Source organism: Mauremys reevesii, linkage group 15 (assembly GCF_016161935.1).
Source record: "Mauremys reevesii isolate NIE-2019 linkage group 15, ASM1616193v1, whole genome shotgun sequence".
Taxonomy (NCBI): domain Eukaryota; kingdom Metazoa; phylum Chordata; order Testudines; family Geoemydidae; genus Mauremys; species Mauremys reevesii.
The window spans coordinates 6,520,133-6,539,713 of record NC_052637.1 but is presented as its reverse complement, the minus strand read 5'-3'; the positions used below and the strand labels follow the sequence as shown (position 1 = coordinate 6,539,713).

The following is a 19,581-nucleotide window of genomic DNA, read 5'->3' as shown; positions in this document are numbered from 1 at the left end:
GGTGCAAAAATCCCAGGAAATCTGCCTGATCCACATACACCACCTGTCCCCTCACCTCGGGCGCTGTGTCCCCATCCCAACCCTGGGTACAGTGTCCCTATTCCCACCCCTAGGAGAGGGCACCAGCCCCCAGGGGCTCCTGTTCCTGGGGCTGTGCCAGGCACCAACCTTGCCAAGCAGGACATGGTGCCAGATCTACTCCACTGCCGCCCCCCCCGACCCTGGCAGTGATCCCCCATATCCAGTATTTGTGCGGTATAAATGGGCCCTACTGGCCCTGAGATCCCCATCTCACTCACTGCTCCAAGCTGCCCAATCTCTGCAGCTCCCAGACACTCTGGATCCAGAGCTCCCTCTGTGCAGGCACTGACACGCTGCAGCTCCCCCTCTACAACCACTGACACACCTGGGACTTGTAATGTCCTGGACAGACTCACAGATTTCCCATGAAAGTAACATGTACAAAGGGATGAGCTGAACTGCCAGGGTCACTAACTGTTAACTCCCCCATGTGCTCCACACCAGGCTTAGAGCCCCCAGGACCCTGGGCCCAGCCCCAGAACAGCTGTAACCTAGTCTCATGGCAATGCAGGGCTGGAAGGGCCTTCGAGAGGTTTCCTATTCCAGCCCTCCGTGCTGGGGCAGGGCCTAAACCCTCCCTGGCAGGGGTTTGTCCTGTTCTTAAAACCCCCCAGTGACGGGGATCCCACAACCTCCCCTGGAGCTGGGTACAGAGATTTATGGCCCTGAGAATTAGGAAGTGTTTCCTCATCTCCAGCCTCGACATGCTTTGCTACAGATTGTGCCCATTGCTCCTTGGACAGGCCCTCGCCCTGCCCACTGGGGGCACTGGGGGGGCGGAAGGGGAACCAGCTGGCTCAGGGGGGCAGTGAGGGCAGCTGGGGCCTTTCACGCCCTAGTCACCGATCTCAGCCCAGGCTCAGAGTCCAGTTCCCAGTGGACAGGAGCTCATGTTGTAACTCACATTAACGGCAGCCTCACCGGCCATCTCCGCAGGGAGGCCAAGGCCTGAACGGGCCGCAGGGACGATTCCTCCCCAGGGAGAGGCTCCGGCAGGTATCAGGGCTGAGCCATGTTGGCAGGACAGTGGGGGGCTCACACGGCTGCTGTGACGTCCTCGTACTCTTGATACACAGAGCTCCAGCAGCAGGGGTGTAAACCCCACTCGTATCCCAGCACTGAGCTCACTGACGCTGCCCCAAGGCTCCTCTCCTCCCGGGGTGGGGGTAAATAAAGGGCACTGGAAGAGAGGGGCAAGGAGACCATGGTCCCATCACTTTTACTAATGGAAAGGCTATGGCCTCCCACTTTTTAATGGCTGTAAGGGCGAGCGATTGGGGCAGAGGGGAGAGAGGGGCAGAGAGGAGTGATCAGGGTGTTGTGGGGGAAGAGGTGGTGTGAGGGTAGGGTCTCGGGGGGAAGGGGCAATGTGAGGGTGGGGACTCAGGGAGAAGGGCTGGCACAGGAGGGTGGGGCCACAGTTTGGGCACTGGTGGCCCCTCTACTTTTAGAGAGCTTCCATCACTCCTGGGGGAGTATAGGCCCAGATCCTGATCCACGGGCACATCTGTGTATTTGCCGGGTGCACAGAGCTCTCTGTGTGGAGACACTTTCACGCTCTCCCAGGAACCTGTGCTGGGAGGCCCCACTGCCCAGGAGGCCGAGGGCTCTCACTCCCCTGCCCTGGGGAGTGAAGGGAGGGGCCCTGGGGCTGCTGTTCCCCATCCCAGGAAGGGGGTGAAGGGGACGTGCACACAGACAATGTCCCCGTGTGCGCTCTGAGGGCCAGACCTGGCTCCACCCAGAGCTTCAGAGCCTGAGCTCCAGCCTGAGCCTGAACGTCCACGCGGCTATTTTTAGTGCCAAAGAGGGAGCCCCGTAAGCCTGCCTGAATCTGTCCACCCAGTTCTGAGACTCAGACTGCCATCATCTGTATTGTTGAACCCAAAGTGTCTCCAGAGTCTTGGTGTGAAAGTTCCCAGCGTGTCTGACCCAGGGCTGGTTAATGGGAGCGAGGTGGGTGGCTGGCACAGTCATTAGGTGGAGACACCTGAGCTCCTGGGGCTCTGAGATGGTCTCTGTTACTGTTATCCGCTCTGGGAGATGACCAGGTGCAGCTGCAGAGGGTCTGTGGTGCTGGCAGAGTCCAGGGGACAAATGGCTCTGGGCAGAGAGTTCAGGCTGATTTGTGGGGGTGAGATCAGGGCCCAGGGGGCATTTGTCTGCAAAGGGCAAATTAAACAGCAGCTCTGGAGTGTTTCATAGCCGATGTCCTGAGCCTGGCCTGCCTGTACCTGTGCATTTCTGGGGATGCTGACAGTCATTCACTGCAGGTCACTGGGATTTGGGCTCCTAAGTTACTCAGACAGGTTTGCAGTGGAGCTCGGTGAAATGTTTTGGACAAATAGTTTATTTGCTGCAAAATTATATTTTGGGTCAAGAGAAACTATTTGTGAATCCATGTCGAGTGTACTGTTGAGTTTCAATGAACAGAAAAAGGTGCTGCCACTTCCTTTCTAGCCTTTAGCCCAGTGGCTGGGCCCTCAGCTGGGAGCCCCAGGTTCAATCCCCCCGTTTGATGTCATGAGAGCTTGAACCGCTGGGCTCCAGGTGTCTGATGACGTCCCCCTGTGTCTAAACACTGCCATGGGCACTGGGCCAGAGCGTGGGAGAGAGAATGACTCTGCAGCCCAGTGGGTCAGGCCCCACCTGGGAGCCCAGAGTCCAGCTCCCCGGCTCCAGTGACCCTGTAATTATTGATCCATAACCCCAGTGAGGGGAGGGGTTACAGCCTCTGGCACAGCAGTGTCTCTGCCATGTCTGCCGGGGTTTCCTTGCACTGATGTAGCTGCACCGGTGCAAACCCCTAGTGCAGACGCGCTGTGCAGGTGTGAACTGGGATTGGCACCTGGTGCAGCTTCTCCCAGATGGAGGGGGCAGTAAGTGGGGAAATGCCCCCTCCCCTCCCCACTGCCCTGGCCTCATTAGCAACAGCCCATTAGTACTCATTAGCAAGAGCCTATTAGTTTATATTTATTTATACCCCCACAGAATCTTCCACTGTACTGCCCCTCCCCTCTGCTGCCATGTCTCCCACCCCTTCCCTCACTCCCATCTGCTTCCCTGGTGCCTCCCTCTACCCTCTCGGCCCTCCTGACACCTGCCCCTCTCCCCACCCTCTCTGACCCCTGGCACCCGCCTGTTCCCTCGTCCCCCTGTGCCCACCCCTCCTCTAGCCCCACTCTGACCCCCTGGCACCTGCCTCTCCCCAATCCCCTCTGCTAACACCTCCCTCTGCCCACCTGCCCTGCCTCTCACCCCTCTCTGCCCCCTGGTGCTTCTCCCTCCCCTCCTCTGCCCTCCCTGTGCCTGCCCTTCTGCTCAACCCCCTCAATCCCCTGGCACCTGCCCTTCCCCTCCCCCTGCACCCTTCTGCTGCCTGCCCCTTCCTTCCCTCCTCCTGCCCCCCAACACCTGACCCTCCCCTTGTCCCCTTCCTTCCTGGTGCCCGTCCCCTCCCCACCCTCTGCCCCACTGACCCTGCTCTCCTCTCGCCCCTCTGCCACCATCCCCCAGGCCACCTTCTCTTTATTTCTCACCCCTGCCCCTCCCCTCCCCCTCTGGCTCCATGACACCTGCACCCCTCACCACCCCTCCAGTCCCCTGGTGCCAGCTCCTCCTCTGCCCCAAGTCCCAGCTCTACCCCGGCCCCATCTGCCTCCCTGGTGCCTGCTGTGTCCTTTGCCTCCTCTGCCAGCCTGGTGCAAGGCCCTTTCCTCGCCCCCCCTGGTCTCAGCCCTTCCCCTCACCTCAGCACTGCCCCACTCCTCCCCTCCCCCTCTCCTAACCTCTGGGCCCCACCCTCCCTTCATCCTCCCTCTGCCCCCCTGGTGCCCACATCTCCCTGCACACGCCTCTGCCCCCCTAGTGCCTGCCCTTCTCCACACCCCTCTCTCTGCCCCCCTTCTGCTCACCTGCTCCCTCACCCCCCATTCTGCCCCTTTGGCACCAATGCCTGTTCATTCGCTCCCCTCCCATGGTTCCACCTCCCCCACTCCTCATCGTCTCACCCCCTGGCAGCTCACCCACCCCTTGATTTCCCCTGCCCCACTGGAGCTCCCCCATTCCCTCACACCCCTCTGCCCACCCCTTCCGTTGCTCCCTGCAGACTCCTAGGGTCTGTCCCCTTCTCCCATAGATCCCACCCCCAAAGGAACCTGCCGTTCACCCCTCTCTGTCCTCATGGTGCCCGCCCCTTCTCTTGTCCCCCCCATAGCCCTTGTTCCTGCCCCTTCCTCCACTCCTGTCACCTCCCCCTGCCCTTTCCTCTCCCCTCCCCTGTCCCCACTGACATCTCACCGCTTCTCTCGCTCCTCCTGCCCTTTCCCCTCATTGTCTCCTCACAGACAGAGGGGCCCTGACTCCCCTCAGGCAACAACCCCCCCCCCAATGATTAATGGGGACACAGGTTAATTTCCCTTTGATCCCAGTGACCAGCCCCTGCCCCCGGCCCTGACTCTGTGACTCTCTCCCCAGTGGACGTGACTCTGGATCCAGACACGGCCAATCACTGGCTTGTCCTGTCTGAGGATCGGAAACGTGTAAGACTCGGAGACACTCGCCAGGATCTGCCCAACAACCCTGAGAGATTTGATGCTTATCCCTGTGTCCTGGGCGCTGAGAGGTTCGCGGGCGGGAGGCGTTACTGGGAGGTGGAGGTGGGAGACAAGACTGAGTGGGACCTGGGGGTTTGTAGGGAATCTGTGAGCAGGAAAGGGTGGAATGGATACTGGGCTGTGTGGCTGAGGGATGGGGAATACCAGGCCCTCACCTCCCCTCTGACCCCCCTCCCTGTGAGTGTCAGGCCCAACCGGGTGGGGATTTTCCTGGACTATGAGGCGGGTGAGGTCTCGTTTTACAATGTGACTGACAGGTCCCATCTCTTCACTTTCACTGACACCTTCTCCGGGAAGCTCCGCCCTTATTTCTGTCCTGGTTACAACACTTGGGGTACAAACTCGGCTCCCCTGATAATCTGCCCGGTCCCAGCTCAGGCTGGAGGGAATCTCAGTCCCTGACAGTGACCCCGTGGCACAGACTGGCTCCTCCCAGCCCTGCTGCTCTTCCAGCCCCAGTGGTGGGGGCCAGTTACTGCAGCAACTGGACTTTGTGTGCTGACCGGATGCTGCCAGTTTCCCTTTTCAACGGGAGGTTCCAGTCGAAAACCGGACACCTGGGAACCCCCAGCCCCCACCTTTCCCATCCCCTGCCCCAGGGGTAGCAGATGGTGGGGGATGGGGTCATTCACTCCGGTCAGAATTTTCTACCCCTGTGAAATCTCAATATAAAATATGAAAGAAAAAAAGTTTATTATAGTTTAGAAAATATTATTGCAACAAGGTGTAAATACAAGAATATTTTAATTTACATTTCAACAGTATTTTAAAAACAAGCATATAAATATATTTGTAGAAATGGAATTATTTACATTTTTTTCATCTTTCCTTCAAATCTATAGTGAAGTTTAACTTCTCTAAATAACGTCATTTGTATTTCAACTGTGGAATTTCAAGAAATCCAAAATATTTATCTTAACAAAATAAACGATTAAATTGTCAGACTGGGTTGTTCAGTTACAATGTACATGTGTCATAAACATCACAACTACACACATATGTGTCTGTTACAGCTGTTCCCCTGCTGGATTCCTTTTTTCCCCTCTCCTTTCTGTTTGTCCTGTGTGGCCGCCCCTCCCGGACATTGTGCTAACTAAAGTCACAGCCTGGCCCTGCTGTCCTGGGAATGGCTTGTGCAGACTGACTGGAGCCATTGCTCTGCTCAGGGAGGGGGGCTTTTTGCTCCTTTGTCTAGCTTCTTTGTTCGGACCCGGCTCGGTGTAGGGTGCTCTGCCCAGGTATGCAAGACCTAAAGTGGCAAAAATAGCTGAGTGTGTGAGTCATACCTGTGACTCAAAACTTGCCCAGACATGTTCTGTGCTCACCTGCAGTCTCCTCTCCTCCCCTCTAACAAGGGGAACCAATCAGAGTTACTGGCGGGAGACTGCCTGAGTTTGCCTTTAAAAACAGACATTTTCTGATCAGACCCCCGGGAGAAGGTCCTTGCTTTACCACCTGGTCTGATCAGCTAGGGGTCTTTGGGGGGCCCTCTCCCCGCTCTCGTTTGTTTTTGAGCGTACCACGGTTTTTAAACTCCCCTCCCACGAACAACGAATTTTGCCTGGAGATCTCCTGATTATTGTAAGCGAATCGAGTCCTCTCTGTGTCCTCTGATGCTGAAACTGCTGTTCCTGTCTCTGTGCTTGCTGCTGTCCTGGGGATTGGTAAGAACTCCGTCTTGCAAACTCCCCCTGTCCTAGCTGCTGGCCTTGTTTCTCCAGCAGACAGATCCAAGCTAACTCCTTGGTCTGTATCTGTAATCTGCTTCTAGCTCTGCAGCACCTTTGCTGCTAGAAATAAGCCTGTGCCGCTGCTAAGCTGTGCCTTCCTGGGCTGAAGGCTTGCAGTCGTCCCACTACTGCAGTCACCACCTTAAAACCCCACCCTTGGAGCTGTATCCTGGGCACACACCTCTTTGCCCTCTGAAACAACCCCTAGCATAAGGTGCACCCATTAGGTTAGGTTTAGCCTTTAGTCTAGATAAGTTGTAATTTTATTTTGCATAGCTGTGGTTAAGTTAGGTTTAGATAATTGTTTGTATTGTGCTCTGTAAGTTAAGATTAAAAAGTTGTTGCATTGTGTTCTGTTGCTTGCTAATTTGTGTAGTCTTGGTTAAGTTAGAACATAGATAAGATTTTGCTGTGTTCTGTATAATTGTGGTTAAGTCTGTCTTCCTGCTGCCCTAACCCCTCTCCCCCCAAGCTTGCCCGTGTCTCCCCCCGAGCTCCCCAGTCACTCGTTGCAGTCTCTCTGCTGTTTAAACTTGCAACCTGTCTGCTCTCTGTGTCTCCCTGAGTTTAAATCTCCCTCCGCAGCGCCTCTGCCTTTGGTCTCTGTTCCACCACGTGCTCCTCTTCCCCCATCCCAATCTAGCATAAAACCCCATTGGTTACCCCTTTTTCTCTCTGATACACCTCACATTCTACATTTACACCACTGTGACACATTTTTACCTAAAATTGTTTGCTATTTAACATATTTTATCCATAACTGTTAGTTGGTTATATGCTTCTGTGACACACCCTTTACATAGAAATTGTTAGCATTTATACTTCAGTGTTAATTGGCTACCAACTGTATTGTACCCCACTACTGAAACCCCCTATACTATTTACTAAAAGAAACCCCTCCCCAATTGTCTACCTTAACAAACCCCATACCCCTCACTATTGAATTTTCCCTGTTTTTGCATTTTCTTAATAAAGTTTATTTTGCACCCCACCAGTGCAGTAATTGTCCCCCAAGATCCGCTACCTGCTGGCAGGGTCAATATGCAGCTGCTCTCTCTCTCTCTCTCCTCCTCTCTTTATTATCTTGACGGGCTCTCCCTTGAAGGCAGGGCACATACACCCACTTCCTGCAGTACATCTTTGAAAATTAATAGGTTAAAAAAATGATAGAATTAATTAAGCAATATATTTAAGTTAACTCACACAAGATTATATAATAATCTTTGAACTTCTGTCAGCATTAATTCATGTGATTTTTAACTTTCTAACTACATATCATTGGTAATCAAGATATGACCCTTCCTTTCTTTTTCTCACATCAATTAACAAAACACGGTCTCCAACCTCAAATGCTCTCTTCCTATTGATAGAAATCTCTCCTACAATCTCCAGTTTTTAGTTTATTTTTCTTTAGACATATTATTTGCAGGCAATGTACTGTCACTGTGCACTGTTGATTTTGGTGTACTGCCAGGCTCTTCATGTTCTTGGTTATAAGGACACAACAAATGTAGTTTGATAAAGAAATAGAGAAGGGGTTGTATTCCTTTACTCAATCATCACACATTAACTTAACTGTATTAAAGACGCCGGCACTTAATGACACACAACATTAAATTTGGTGAAGCTTTTTGGCAAACCTTCCTTCTCAGCCATAAATCAGTCGAAAGGGTGATATTTTTGTTGCCATGTGAGGTTTAGAGTACAAAGAAAATAAAGTTAATCCAGGAAATTCATCACAATTCCTCTGGGTTCTGTCCACCACTTTCTCTAAAGCTCTGTAAAAATAGTGACTGATTGATCTAATTCCTTGAAATTAGCTGTTGAACCTAATTTCTTGAAGATCTAGCTGAGCAGAGTCTGAGGGGAGGCACATCACATGGCATTGCTAGGACTCCTTTTTGTTTTAAACTTGCTGCGTTATGAACATTTTCAATGTAATAATTCAGTTTTGAAGATTTATTCACAATATGCCATCCATGGCAGAGTGCCCTAAACGTACCTTGATTATTTGATAATAAATACCCTAAAATTATCTTTTAATAGAGTCATTTGTGCTTTTTATCCAGTCTACTGGTGTCTAGGTGGCATGGGCTGCTGAAGCTTTGTGTTTTTCCTAATTTTTAACACAGGGAAATATTAATCTAAAAATAGATAATTTTTCCATAAAATTTCCTTCAGAAATATCTGCGTTCCTTTCCCTAGTTCTCACTGAATTATGTGTAATTACTGTGTTCCCTTATCCAATTTTATTGTGTTATTCCATGGGGAAATATGTTGGCAAATAGGTTACTATACAACATGGTTTTTACTATCTGACAAGACACAAAAACGTGTTGTCACTCACAATTTACAGCATGTTCATTTTTAAATTTTTAACTCTGAATGGGCTCCCCCACCAGTTCCTGCAAACCCTGGCTGTCAGACCTCTGTGTGAATGAAGCAGCAGGCAGTCTGCCAGGGAACTTCCCCCAAGCGTCTTTATGACTTTTTATGGTGCATCACAACATAGCAGCAGTTACAAGGAGCCCCTTCCACCTCCAACTGAGAATTTTATACTGCTGCTTTCTTCTCAGCACTGAGCTAGTGACCTCATCAGGCTCCCTACAGGTGCAAGTGATCCCCTCTGCCCTTCCAAACCCAAACTACTCAGTCCCTCCTACTCGAACTGCACCCGGTGCCCTGGGTGTGCTCAGTGACCAGGGTGCTGGCTTCCAAAGGGCTCAGTTTGTAGCTGCTAACAGCCCCTGTCACACGGCCATGATTGTGTAATTGACCATATAGTGAAAATGTAAACTGTTACCTCATGATTCAATTCAGAACCTAGATCTGCCAGTATTTGCTCTGCACAGCCATGTGGATATATAATTTTATATGTCTTCTTCTCCACCTCATGTGCTGTCATAGTTCTAAGTGGAAATTCTTCTACCTCTTTTGAAAAATCATCTGTAGCTGTCAGTACATACTGGTATCGCGTCTGTGGTACTGGATATAGTCCGATTAAATTTGCTCTCAGCAGTTCCCAGGGTTTAACAACGTGTGTGCAAAAACACAGGCTGGAGTTATCATTTGGATCTTTCCTATGACATTTTTATTATAATCCCATCTATAGTAAGCAAAGTAAATGTTATAATGTGGTTTCTATAATAGTTGATGTCTCCACACAGTCAGAATCTAACTTCTGGTGTTTTTCAGACATAAATAAATGCACGCCAAGCTTCCGCAACTGAAAACTTGCATAAATACGCTGCCACTGTGCTAGCACAACAGGCAATAGAAGTTATTGCTGCACTGTGTTATGGCTGATTAGAGGCTTTATTGTGCAGCAATAATAAATACAGATAATGATAAAAAGTTAGCTTGGCTAATGTTTAAAAACACTTCAGATGTATTTAACATGGGGAAAGATGCAAAGTGTTTGATTTAACGGGGAGCCATCTGCTCAGGTCCACTTCTTTGCAGGAGTTGTAAAGTTAAGTGCAATCCAAGCAGGACATTTGCCTGGCATGAGATCCTGTATGAACTCCTGCAAAGCATATGACAGAGGCACCAGGGTGACCAGAACCTTCTGTAACTCCCTGGGTTCTCTGCTGTCTTTCCAATGAAACCAGAGAACGTTACCCAGAGCACTCAAAGGTCTCCTTGGAGATCTAAGAGTGACCCAAACCAAGCAGGGGAAACACAAACTGCCTGATGGAACCAGCACAGGATAATTGAAAGGGCCTCAAATGCCACAGCTCTGGACAGTTTCTTGTCCTTGAAGAAGTCAACCCTATTTTAATCTACAGTCTGCACACTAAGAATTTGTGACTTACCCAGCAAGGCATAAATAGAACCCAGGTCTCCTGATTCTAAGTCCAGTGCCATAATTATGAGACAATTCTGACTCCCCCAGAACATGGTTTCTTTACACCCTCCGTGCTGCGCCAAGGGACAGTCCCTCTGGATGTATCCCATCTCCCAGCAGAGGTAGCACCAGGCCTCCCCTGTGGAATAATGCACCCGGTAGTGGGCTCCATTGTAGGGGACGAGGAAGAACCCCTCGAGCGCCTCTCCATCACACGCCGGCGGTGGCAGTTGAAGTTGCACCTGCCGGCGGAACGAGAGGACGTGACGGAGGGTGGGGTCTTTGCAGCCCAATGGAAGAGGGCTGATAACAGAGATTGGTCACCCCAGGGTAGAAAGCACAGGCAGCAGGGCGGCATTGGGCAGGAAGGGAGGGACGGAGGTCAGGACTAACTGGACACCCAGGTCTTCCAATGGCTCCAGGGGGCTGAACATGCCCCCAGCGCCAGGCCCTTCTCCACCGCCTCCTGAGCGGCAGCCTCCGATGCTAGGAAGAAGATGACGTTTCCGTACATTTTGGAGGCTGCCTCGATAGCAGTGGGCCCCACTACCCTCACCAACGCCCGCACATAGGTCTCCACGTGGGGCGAGGTGGGCACCAGGAGGCAACGGACGCCGTGCTTCCTGGTCAGGGTGGGGAAGGGGCCCCGGCCGCTATACATGGTAGTGGAGGCGGTGGTCGGAGGAGATGATGTAGTGGCAGGTGGGGGGGGGGTCGCCTCCACCTGGGCGTATGCCCTGGCGGTTGGGGGAGCATCTGCAGAACTGGTAGAAGGAGCAGCGGGAGGGACGGCTCGACCCTAGAATGTGTGTATAACACAGGCCCTAGAACGTCACCGAGTGCTTCCTCCAGAAAACCTAGGACATGACTGAGCCAGAACACATCTTCTGGAAAGACATCTCCATGCATTAGTGCCAGCCTGTAAGAAAAAAATCTTTCTTCTGCAGTGACGTGAAGTTAAAGAACATGAAGAAGAAAACCTCTACTTGGGTTGTTACCGGAACTGAAGCAGAGAGGCCAGGATAAACATGGCTAGGGCCCAGGACTGACTAGCAGCAGATCTGCCATTTTCTATTCCTGGCTTTTTGACCATGAGCGAATCTCTTTGCTTCTGTGTGCCTCAGTTTCCACAACTATAAAATAAAGCTAATCAGGGTTATGTTTTTTCTCTCTCCTATTTTGCAAGGCGGGAAACTTAGATACATTTGGGTCCTGTCTATGCTACCGGTCTAGAGTGTCTTTGTAAGCTGATGACCCCCAACTGTTGTTCAGAACCTATGGATAACACAAGCTCCTAAGTTTGTTCTGTGCTTAGCCCCTATGGAACAGCTGGGCTGGGCAGTCTTTTCTCGCTGGGCTGTGCGGAGCAGGTTCCGGGTACTAGGGATATGAAGAGGCTCTCAAGGACTAATTCTTGAAAATAAATATCAATGAACTGCAATATAAAATCACTGCCACTAACATCGGTGGATGACAAAATACTAGCAGAGTGGTAATTAATGCTGAGGACAAGGCAGTGACACAGAGCAATGGGATCCCTTGATAAGCTGGACCCATTCAAAGAAAAGTTTGAAAAGAACCAAATGAAAGGTCCTATACCTAGCAGCAAAGCATGCAGGCCGCACCTACAGCATGGGGAAGTGTATCCAGGAAAGCACTAACTGTGAAGAGGATTTAGGGGCCATGCTGGGCAAGCCATTCAACATGAGCACCCAGTGTGATGCTGTGGTGACCAGGGCTAACGCCATCATTAGATGTGGGAAAAGAGCAGTGAGTAGCACAGGGAGGTGACACATCATCAGTAAGACTGATCCTGGAATACGGCATCCAGTTTTGGCATCCACCTTTGAAAAAGATTTTGAAATATTGGAGATGGGGCAGCAAAAAGCAATGAGGGCTGGAGAAAAATGCCTGCTAGCGAGCTATTGAAAGAGCTCAGCCTGTTTAGATTATCAAAAAGATCTGGAGGTGACGTCATTGAAATGTTAAAGTGACTTCATGGAGAGAAAATATCGGGTACTAAAGGGCTCATTAATCTAGCAGAGAAAAGTATAACCAGACCCAGTGGCTGGAATCTCAAAAGAGACAAATTCATATTAGAAATAGGGCACAAATATTCAACAGTGAGGATGAATCACCAAAGGAACAAACTAGAAAGGGAAGTGATGGGAAGTGCCCATTCTAATGAAGACTAGATGCCTTTCTGGAACGTGTTTAGTCAAAAACTAGCTACTATGCTATACAGAACGCATGCGATATGCAGGGTGTCAGATTATATGCTCTAATTGTCTCTTCTGACCATAAAATCTGCTAATTTATGAACAACTGAGCATAGCACGGGGAAGAGCGACTTGTGTTCTACTGTATAGTTGGTGTCATCCCCACAATGAAGAGTCATTGAGTGGGATGATCCAGGGGAAGCAGCTCAAACATCCAATGTGGCTGGACAGAGGCAGGACATCAGCACTGCAGGGGAGGAGTGGGTGTGGCAGTGACATCACAAGGGCCTTTGGCAGGACCTCAGCCTATTGGACAAAGGTGGTGGGGAGGCGATGATCTGACAGAGAGATCTTGACATGAGCCAGACAGGACAGGGGTGCAGGACAGGGGCAACCTTGGAGATCCCTGTGGCTTTGCTTCAGCACGTCTCCTTCTCGAGGTCTCTCCTTGAGGACTGAGAGAGAATTCACTTTCACGTAAGTGAGCGCAAGGAGGACCCCCTTTGGAGTTTTCTCCTTTTCTTTTCTTGATTTTGCTAGAAAACAGATGTCCCTGTATAGAATGTAAGAGCCTCCGAGAGGTTTGGAACCTGTTCAGTCTGCTCCATCAGGTGCCAGCTGATTTTTAGGAAAGGAAAACACTAGATTGTGGGGGCAGCATTTTATTTCTGACCTAGGACTTTGTCCCTTAGAATTACTGGGGACATTACGGTTTCTCCTTTTTGTTTTCCCTTTTCCTGTCTCTCCCTCCTTTCCCTTCTTCTCTTGCATCTTTGTCCTTCCCCCCTGCTCTCCTTTCACCACCAGGACCTGTCTGGGCATGTGGAGTGGGGAGCAGTGGGGGCGGGGGTGGTTACACTCCAACTCTCATTGCGGGAGGCCCTCCCAAAGACATGGGGCTGGAATAGTGCTCTAAGAGTGACTCCCTCCGGTGGTGACCTGGGACAGCTGGTGAGAACTCTCAGCTTTCTGATTCTCAGAGTCAGAGGGTATGGCTACACTTGCAAATTTGCAGCGCTGCAGCAGGGTGTGAAAAAACACCCTCTGCAGCGCTGCAAATTGCGGTGCTACAAAGCGCCAGTGTAGTCAAAGCCCCAGCGCTGGGAGCGCGGCTCCCAGCGCTGTCCGTTATTCCCCACAGGGAGGTGGAGTACGGACAGCGCTGGGAGAGCTTTCTCCCAGCGCTGGGGCTTTGACTACACTTCGCGCTTCAAAGCGCTGCCGCGGCAGCGCTACCGCAGCAGCGCTTTGAAGTGCTAATGTAGCCATAGCTATAGTGCTGATTGGGCGAGCATGGGGCTATTGTGAGGGAGGAGACTCAGGTCCTTGTTACTCGCTTTTAAGACCAAAGAAATAAGCCATAACCAAATATGTGTTCGATTGCTCTTGCTGCTTTTCTCCATTCATTGTCTTTGAGCAATTCATGATTCTCTCTCTAGTGGGCTAGTTCTTCTAAAATACTTACTGAATAATTAGGTTTTAATAAAGCCATAGGCAAACCCATACTTCCAGTCACAAAGGAGTCAGGCAGCACCCTACAGAATGGGGGACAGTCCGCTGGAAAGCAGTGACCCTGAAAAGGATTTTGGGGCCATAGTGGACGAGCTGCTCAACATGATCTGTCCATGTGAAACTGTGGTAAAAAAAGGTTAAAGCCATTCTTGGATGGATAGAGCAGTGAGTATGGAAAGGGAAGTGATCCAGCATTAGTGAGACTGATATTGGAATGTTGAATCCAATTCTTCTGTCCACATTTTGAATATTATGTTAAAAAAATTGGAGATGGTATAGAAAAGATTCATAACTGAGTGATGGGAATGATGCCTTGTAATGAGACATTGAAAAAGCTCAACCTGTTTAGTATGTACAAAAGAAGAATGAGGTGAGTTGCTTGACTTCACGGAGAGAAAATGTTGAGTATAAAAAGCCTCTTTTATCTAGCAGAGACAGGTCTGACAAGACCCCATAGATGGAAGCAGAAATCAGAAAAAGTATAATGACAATAAGACCCAGATTTGTAAGAGGGTGATTCATCATTGGAACAAACTACCAAGAGAAATGATGGCTTCCCCATCTCTTGAGATCTTCTAATATAGACTAGATGCCTTTCTGGAAACTGTTTGAGTAAAAGAAAAACCCAGCTATTCTGACATACAGGAGGCCTTAGGATTTGCAGGGGATCAGATTAAATGCTCTAATGGTTCCTTCTGGCCATAAAGTCTACTAACTTATGAAAAGCTGATTGCGGCCTGGGGAAAAGCCTCTTGTGTTCTACTGTGTAGTCGGTGGTGTAGTGTGGAAGTACAGAAAGAACTGACAGGGATTTGTAGGGGATCTTAATGCATGACAGTCTCTGTTAGCAAGAGTCAGGCTAGCTGTAACCCTACTAACGCGAGATTTGTAGAAGCGAGGATTGTGTGAGGCGAGTGGAAAAGAACTGTGTGAGAAGTTGTTGCGACCTTGCACTGATAAAATATGTAGACTGGCGTTTTTTTAGAAGTGAGAAAAACAAGATATCAGGATGACCTATGTATAAACAAAATGCAGCTGTTGCTTATTATTGTCTGTAACAAAAGTATAAATGCTGGCTGTAATTGTTTACCTGTTGAGAGACCTGTCTAGGAAGGGGAGACCCTATGTCCTAGTGCACTCTCTCCCTGTTGTAGCTGCTAAACAGAATAAAGTATCTGACTCTGCTGCACCCAAACAAAAAAGCGAGAACTGAGTTTTTCTCCAACAATTTGGGGGCTCATCCAGGATGGCAGCGCCTACTGAGACACAGGCAGCTGCTACGGATCATTCCCCTTCGAACCCCATGGCACCACATGAGAGGTATGAGACCTTTTGAAATCTCTATTGGGGTATCGGAGGAGGACTGTCCGTGGGGCCTTTTGTCCCTGTTGGGCTTACGTCATCTGAACTTATTGATGGTGCTGCAAGATCAGATGCAGAGTGGTATTGGGGAACGGTTTTGCCACCCCCAAGAAGGTTAGGTTGAACCAGTACTGGGGAACTGCTTGGTTGGCCAACAAGGTAATGCATAAGGAAATGCATTAGGTAATGCATAGGGAAATGCATTAGGTATGCACTGGTGCTGAGGGGTTTTTACCACCTCAAGAGGGGTTGTTATACCGCCTCATGGTATTGGGTCCGGACGCAAGGTACAGATGCATCGTGGTATATGGAAATAAAGACCTTGGTGTGCGTGTGTACACCAGTGTGAGTGACTGTTACTGGAAGACGCCCAGAGTACTCTGCGAAGCGAAAGCTCGTGAACAGGACTACTCTAATGCAAGCCCGGTAACTAGAGGATCTTAGAAGATCCGACCCATGGTGGGCTGACTTGGCCTGGCATCGTCCGGCGAGGAAGCTACCTGGGTCTAGGAGCGTGTGAACCCACCTTCCCTCCCCCGTTCCTTTCCATGTGGGCTACTGACAGTCTGATCATCTCACTGGATGCAATCAGAGTAAGCGGCACCGTCTCCCAGAGACTAGCCGACGCTCTTTGCTGAAGGGAGGTGTAGGAGGGTCGTGGCCATCCTCATTAGCCTCTCCTGTATGAGTACCCTGAAGGGAAAGATCCTTAGTTTATGAGCCGCTAGCGCGGACAGGGCACCCTCCCTGTGTGTGTTTATTGGAAAATGGGTGGGGGACAGTCTAAGCATTCCACCTCACCCCCTAAGGGTACCCCAGCATATTACATGTACGTACATTGTAGTCCAACAACCTGCAGATATTTCGAGAATTGGAATCTTTACACGCGTGAAAATCCATCTAAACAATGCCCATTAGAAGGTACCTTCAATCTAGATAAGATCATACATCTCAGAGGAGCTTTTAATCACCAAAAAGCCTCTGACACAGTGTGAGTAATTTGTCTATTGAGGAAACGAACGAGTTAATTTGAAATTCAGCTTAGCCCAGAGATAAAGAGAAAGTTGCTCTGCGTTCAAGGTCAAGAATCAACGCAGACTATGCTAAGTACAAAGAAAAACTGCTTTCGGCCCCAGCTGGCTGTGGAAAAAATATAGACAGAGGCAAACCAAAGGCAATACAAGTTACAGAACTGAGATTACATTTGCAAAGCTTAACTGTCCAGTGAGATCCAACAGTGTGCCTTTGCGACCCGGGAGCCGGTGTGGCTTGGTGACACTGAAGAAGCCACAGGCAGCCGACCTGAACTGGAATCTCTGAAAGATACACCACAGGAGATTCCAGGGTGTAAAAGAACAGCCCTCCCAAGAGTGGAAGCATGTTGGAAATTCTGGACAAGCTGTATACAGGATCATCTCCCGTCCACCTCTCCCCCGTCTCTGAACGTTGTACACAAACGTGGCCAGTCTGGATGTGTGTGAGTATGAAAGTGGCTTAGGGCTTGGGGCATTAATGTTTTTCCTGAGTGATGTGGGAGCATTCCCAACACTCTCTGTTGTTTTATTGTTTTATTAATGAAGCTTTAAAATTCGGTTATATGGTGTGTTTTCTTTATCTTCCCCCAACGTCCTGCAGTGTCAGCCTGATCACCTGACATGAGGGATAGATTGATAACAGAAATTTGGCACAGTTTGGTGAGCAATTGAGAAGGGGGGAGCCCTGCAGAATTTACACCATCTATTTATTTTACCCTTGTTATTTTATGTTTGCTTTGCTTGGTACTGTTGGTGTTATATGTTGAGGATTGCATGATTAAAGGTGTGCCCACTCTCAGCCACAGTAAGTCTGAGAACTGGAGAGGGGTTTAGCATTCCTCTCTCCACCCTGGTTGACTGGGAAGGGTGGCAGGTGGATCTAGCCCAGTCGTAGCAGGACTGGGCAATAGAGAAGTTGGAGAAAAGGGAAGAGATGTATACTTGATAACTAGAATTGAGCAATTAAGAGCACAGATCATGAACCAGGCAGCAACTCAAACCTACGCCCAGGGCAAGTTGCAGGCCTTGAGACAGGACTTCCAGGTAGAAAAGGAAGCCCTGGCTAAGCAAGTAACGGTCCTTCAGGGACTTGTCGAAATGTAACCATTTGTGCTCAGCATATGCTGTAACAGCAGTGTGTTTGCCACAAGAGGAAATTGAATAGTTAAACACCAATGGGACATGCGTTTCTGCCCAGGTGGCAAGCCTCTCGCAGGAGGACTTGGGTAGCCTGGTGAGCAAGAATGTTTAAGGGAAGAGATCAGGAAGGGTGGGGGCTAGTTGAGAAGCCCACCCTCCTAGCTAAACTGGTAGTGGAACAAAGCCGGTGCCCATGGAAGGGACGGTTCAGCGAGAAAAGCAGGATCAGGCCCAAGCGGGCAGGCAACAGACAGGTTGGAAAATTGGAAAAACAGGTTGGAAAATTTTGAGGGTGTAGTGGAAGGAAGGAGTAAGTAAGTGTAAGCATGGGGATTTCAAATACCCAGGACAATACTTGAAATGGTGATTTGAGTTGATAAAAGTGGCTGTTGGGAGACAAGCAAGTGATTTAAGGAAGAAGTGAGAAGTTAACTCTGTAGTTGCTGGAGGGAACAGCAGTTGAACTTTGTAAAAATGCTGAAGAGGAAAGTTCTTGGTGTCTTTAAAATGTTTGTAAATAAATTCTGGTAAAGTTAATTATGTCCCTTTTAAAGTAAGAATCTTTAAGCTGTGAATAGCTTTGGATCCAGAAGCAAGCCAGAAAGCATCTCTATTAATGCAAATTATCTAACTGATAAGGTAGGAGCCACTGAAACCTGGACTGCCTATGAAACAAATACAAGAAAATATGGGGTAATTCCTGTTTTGCCTGAAATCAATAAGGGTATTTGTATATTTTAAGCGATGATTGACTGCCCAGAAGGGGTAGACCTCTGGTTTTTTGTCTTTCAGATAATCAGAGAAAACTGATGCCAGCTGAACAGCATTTAACATACCATGCATTTACTGGCACAATAGGAATTATGTTTTGTGTTCTATGTCCTGTCTTGTGGTGTTTGTCTCGTGGCCAGAATTGTTGTGTTTAATATTTTTATAGGATAGTCTAGTTTAAAATCAAACAGAAGGGTTAAATTAAAATGCAGATACTTGTTTTATTCAATTTGGAATACAAAGTGTTTGGATAAATCAGGAAAATGTGATATACTAAAGTCTAATACATTTCCTTAAGTAAGAAAAAGAAACTTCATTGGCCAGATTGTTAATTTAAAAAAATTGTTATTAAAATTTGCACACCAACAGTCTTTGGAAGCAAGGACATGAAAAGTTAACCCACTCCGGATATTGTACATGGGATCCTTCTGGCTACCTCAGATTTCTAGCCAGAGGGCTGGGGATGGTGGGAAGCTATTGGACTAGAGGTTGTATTGAGTGAACTCCTCAAAGTGGGTGTGCTTGTCCTGGCTTGTTGCTCCAAAGCTCTGTAATAAAAGTTATTTTAGTGGAAGGGTATATGTGGCATACATTGAATAATAAGATTAATGTACTGTATAATGGCAATGTTTATGTGTTCGTTGTTGGGAAAAAAAAATGTATGAGTGAAGAGTGGAAGTTTCCTTTGTAGGTTAAAAGAAGCCAAGAAGGGAAGAAGGAAAAAGAACAAAATGAATTAATTGAAAAAAATAGCTAGCAAGCTCAGGCTAAAGATAAGACACTGGCCCCATTCAAGGACACTGCTCACAGCTAAGACTTGGCTGACAACCAAGAAAAGGGGGGGCTTGAATGTGCCCAAGCAGCTATGAGATCTGCAAAACACTGCCAGGCACTAATGAAATGTGTTAGGTTTCTTTTCTCACAGGTAAAGAAGCGCTACCCAAAGACCCTACCCGCAGCCCTGCCACTCCTTGGAACAAGGAGACTGGATCTATGTAAAGGTCCATCAACGAAAGACTGCTTTGGTTCCATGCTGGAAAGGCCCTTATTAAGTCCTGCTGACTACCAACACCGCTGTGAAGTGCCAAAGACTGACTGCCTGGACCCATGATTCTCAAGGAAAAAAAGACCCCTCCACCTCGGGAGGATTCTCCTACTGATGATTAGCCTATTTCTCCTTCTGTGCCTTCTGGACAGCAGGGAAAAAGGACAAGGTGAAGTGCTGGTAACCTCTCCCTTGTCCACTGACAGACCTACTGTGCCTTTGGA

At 49.0% G+C, this 19,581-nt stretch overlaps 2 protein-coding genes across 4 annotated transcripts in view; both read left to right on the top strand.

The window, feature by feature from the left end:
* The window catches only part of LOC120383908 (butyrophilin subfamily 1 member A1-like), a 40,046-nt gene extending 34,447 nt beyond the window's left edge, over nucleotides 1-5,599 (top strand). For 2 of the 3 annotated variants that reach the window (XM_039502233.1, XM_039502232.1), the window contains one exon: nucleotides 4,558-5,598. In XM_039502233.1, the coding sequence (XP_039358167.1) occupies nucleotides 4,558-5,099 (542 nt within the window). In that variant the 3' untranslated portion in view covers nucleotides 5,100-5,598. Of the gene's footprint in view, nucleotides 1-4,557 lie in introns of all 3 variants that reach the window. The other variant, XM_039502231.1, reaches the window with a different exon arrangement.
* Nucleotides 1-19,581, top strand: part of LOC120383937 (E3 ubiquitin-protein ligase TRIM39-like) — a 961,691-nt gene that overhangs the window by 154,111 nt on the left and 787,999 nt on the right. The gene's annotated exons all lie outside the window — the stretch shown is intronic.